This window comes from Eurypyga helias, unplaced genomic scaffold (assembly GCF_000690775.1).
Source record: "Eurypyga helias isolate BGI_N326 unplaced genomic scaffold, ASM69077v1 scaffold20190, whole genome shotgun sequence".
Taxonomy (NCBI): Eukaryota; Metazoa; Chordata; class Aves; order Eurypygiformes; family Eurypygidae; genus Eurypyga; species Eurypyga helias.
In genome coordinates, this window is record NW_010224009.1 from 4707 (window position 1) to 7470 (window position 2764).

At 61.4% G+C, this 2764-nt stretch overlaps 1 protein-coding gene across 1 annotated transcript in view; it reads left to right on the forward strand.

Moving 5' to 3' along the window:
* LOC104515999 (acid-sensing ion channel 1-like) overlaps positions 1 to 2403 on the forward strand; it is a 3892-nt gene extending 1489 nt beyond the window's left edge. Inside the window, 10 exon segments of the mRNA XM_010160187.1 lie at positions 1 to 3; positions 5 to 29; positions 504 to 631; positions 846 to 996; positions 1086 to 1142; positions 1223 to 1376; positions 1462 to 1553; positions 1785 to 1864; positions 1991 to 2095; positions 2299 to 2403. The exon segment at positions 1 to 3 is cut by the window's left edge and continues 126 nt beyond it. Of these exon segments, the coding sequence (XP_010158489.1) occupies positions 1 to 3; positions 5 to 29; positions 504 to 631; positions 846 to 996; positions 1086 to 1142; positions 1223 to 1376; positions 1462 to 1553; positions 1785 to 1864; positions 1991 to 2095; positions 2299 to 2403 (900 nt within the window).
* Positions 2404 to 2764: the final 361 nt, after the last annotated feature.

Below are 2764 nucleotides of genomic sequence, written 5' to 3' on the forward strand. Positions count from 1 at the left end.
AGGCCCCCTGCCGGTGTGGGGGGAAACAGGTAACCCACCACCCCAGTGGCTCTCCGAGCAGATCTGCTCGGTCCCTGGCAGCTCCCGGGCGCTTCCCAGCCCCCTACACCATGGGCCCACGTCCCTCAGGCTCCCTCCTCTTCCCTCCTTCAATGTCTCATCACTTCGGGTCCTTTTCTTTCCTTTTTTCCTCCCTGTCTTTGCTCTTCGCCATGGCAACTCCCCATCGGTTTAGACAAGCAGCCACCAGTTGTTTATAAATAGAGGCAAACGCTTTCCCTGTTGCTCTCCCCGGGTGCTGGAGCAGGAGGGTCAGAGGCGGAGGGAACAAGAACGTGGTGTAGCAAATGGATGGACAGATGGACAGACATGAGAATGAATTAATTTGCCCAGGGGGAAGGGTGGGAGGCAGGAGACGTTTCAGACCCTCTCGCAGGTGTGTGTGGTGCAGCCCTGCAGAGCGGGGTACAGCACCGTGCTCACCCCCCTTCTCTCTGCTGCAGACGAGACCTCATTCGAAGCCGGCATCAAGGTGCAGATCCACAGCCAGGACGAGCCCCCTCTGATCGACCAGCTGGGCTTTGGGGTGGCACCCGGCTTCCAGACCTTTGTGTCCTGCCAGGAGCAGCGGGTAGGGACCGGAGGGGTCCGGGATGCTCCTTCCCACCCTGTGCTGTGGGCTAGACCTGCCATGGGACACTGAGCCTCCTCCCCGTGCCCCCTGCCCCCTTGTCTGATGGAGATGGGGACCTGGCCCTGGGGACCAATGCAGCAAGGGTCCCCTCGCCATTCTCGGAGACAAGAGGGTGGTGGGTTTCTCACTCCTGGCTTCTGCCCCCTCCCAGCTCATCTACCTGCCGCCTCCCTGGGGGGACTGCAAGGCCACGGCGGGCGACTCGGAGTTTTACGACACCTACAGCATCACCGCCTGCCGCATTGACTGCGAGACACGCTACCTGGTGGAGAACTGCAACTGCCGCATGGTGCACATGCCAGGTGAGCCCGGCGCGGCAGGATCCGGTCCCTGCTGGGCCTGGCGTGCCGGCACAGTCCCACTGGGAAAACCTGCTTTCTCTCTCCTCCAGGAGATGCCCCTTACTGCACCCCGGAGCAGTACAAGGAGTGCGCAGATCCGGCCTTAGGTGAGGCTGCCCGGCCCTGTGGGACTGAACTGTGGGTGTTTGGTTTCTCCACCTCTCCATCTCTCCATCTCCCTGCCCAGATTTCCTGGTGGAGAAGGACAACGAGTACTGCGTCTGCGAGATGCCCTGCAACGTGACACGCTACGGCAAAGAGCTCTCCATGGTGAAGATCCCCAGCAAGGCCTCCGCCAAGTACCTGGCCAAGAAGTACAACAAGTCGGAGCAGTACATCGGGTGAGGCGCTGCGGCCGTGGGGACGGGGCGGCATCTTGTCCCTCCATCCTAAATCTCATCCTGATGCTGCTTCTGTCCTGCGCAGGGAGAACATCCTGGTGCTGGATATCTTCTTTGAAGCCCTGAACTACGAGACGATCGAGCAGAAGAAGGCGTACGAGGTGGCCGGTTTGCTGGGTGAGTGCTCGGGGTCAGTGGCTGCGTTAGGGGCCCCGTGGCAGTGCCCTGTGCACCACGGCCCTGTTCCCAAAGCACTGGCACGTGCTGAGAGCGTGGATACAGAGCAAGGCACCTCGCCGCCACGGCCAGGCACCAGTCACAGCAGTGATGAGTTCCGCCCTTTCTCTGCTCCCTCTGCCACTGGACGGCAGACTCCAGCCCTGCTGATGGCTTCCCTCTCCTCTGCAGGAGACATTGGAGGGCAGATGGGGCTGTTCATTGGGGCCAGCATCCTCACCATACTGGAGCTGTTTGACTACGCCTACGAGGTGAGTGTCTCTGCCACCCCACAGCTGCCAGGAGATGAAGGTTACCCCGGAGCACTGACGTGCTTGTGCGGGGCATGGGGCAGAGCAGCCTGTGACCCCCACAGGACTGAAATCTGGTTCCCACAGGTGATCAAGCACCGGCTGTGCCGGCGGGGCAAGTGCCACAAGAGCCACAAGAGGAATAACACGGACAAGGGCGTTGCGCTGAGCATGGACGACGTGAAACGCCACGTAAGTGCCGGGCACGCTGCAAGAGCCGCCACTTCCCTCTCCCAGCCTGCCCCAGATGTGGTGGGGGGTCACATTTTTGGGGAACGGAACGCTTGGGAGCAGAGGCACCAGGCAGAGAGGCTGCAGGGAGACAGGAGTTGGTCTCTGGGGTGGTCTGGTTGAAAGCAGTGCCCGCAGCATCCCATCCATCCTCTGCTCCACAGAATCCCTGCGAAAGCATACGGGGCCACCCGGCAGGCATGACGTACGCAGCCAACATCCTACCTCATCACCCGGCCCGGGGTACCTTTGAGGACTTCACCTGCTAACCGGCAGAGAGGCTGCAGGGAGACAGGAGTTGGTCTCTGGGGTGGTCTGGTTGAAAGCAGTGCCCGCAGCATCCCATCCATCCTCTGCTCCACAGAATCCCTGCGAAAGCATACGGGGCCACCCGGCAGGCATGACGTACGCAGCCAACATCCTACCTCATCACCCGGCCCGGGGTACCTTTGAGGACTTCACCTGCTAACCGACGTCTGGATGTACAACCTGAGCTACCAAAGCCCTCCGGAGAGCTGCCCTTCTCCCTGCAAGCACCAGCGGAGAGACACATCTAGGGGACCTTGCTCCTCACCACGGTGGGACACGGACAAGAGCGACAGCCTCGGATTTCGGGGCAGGCGGTTGGGT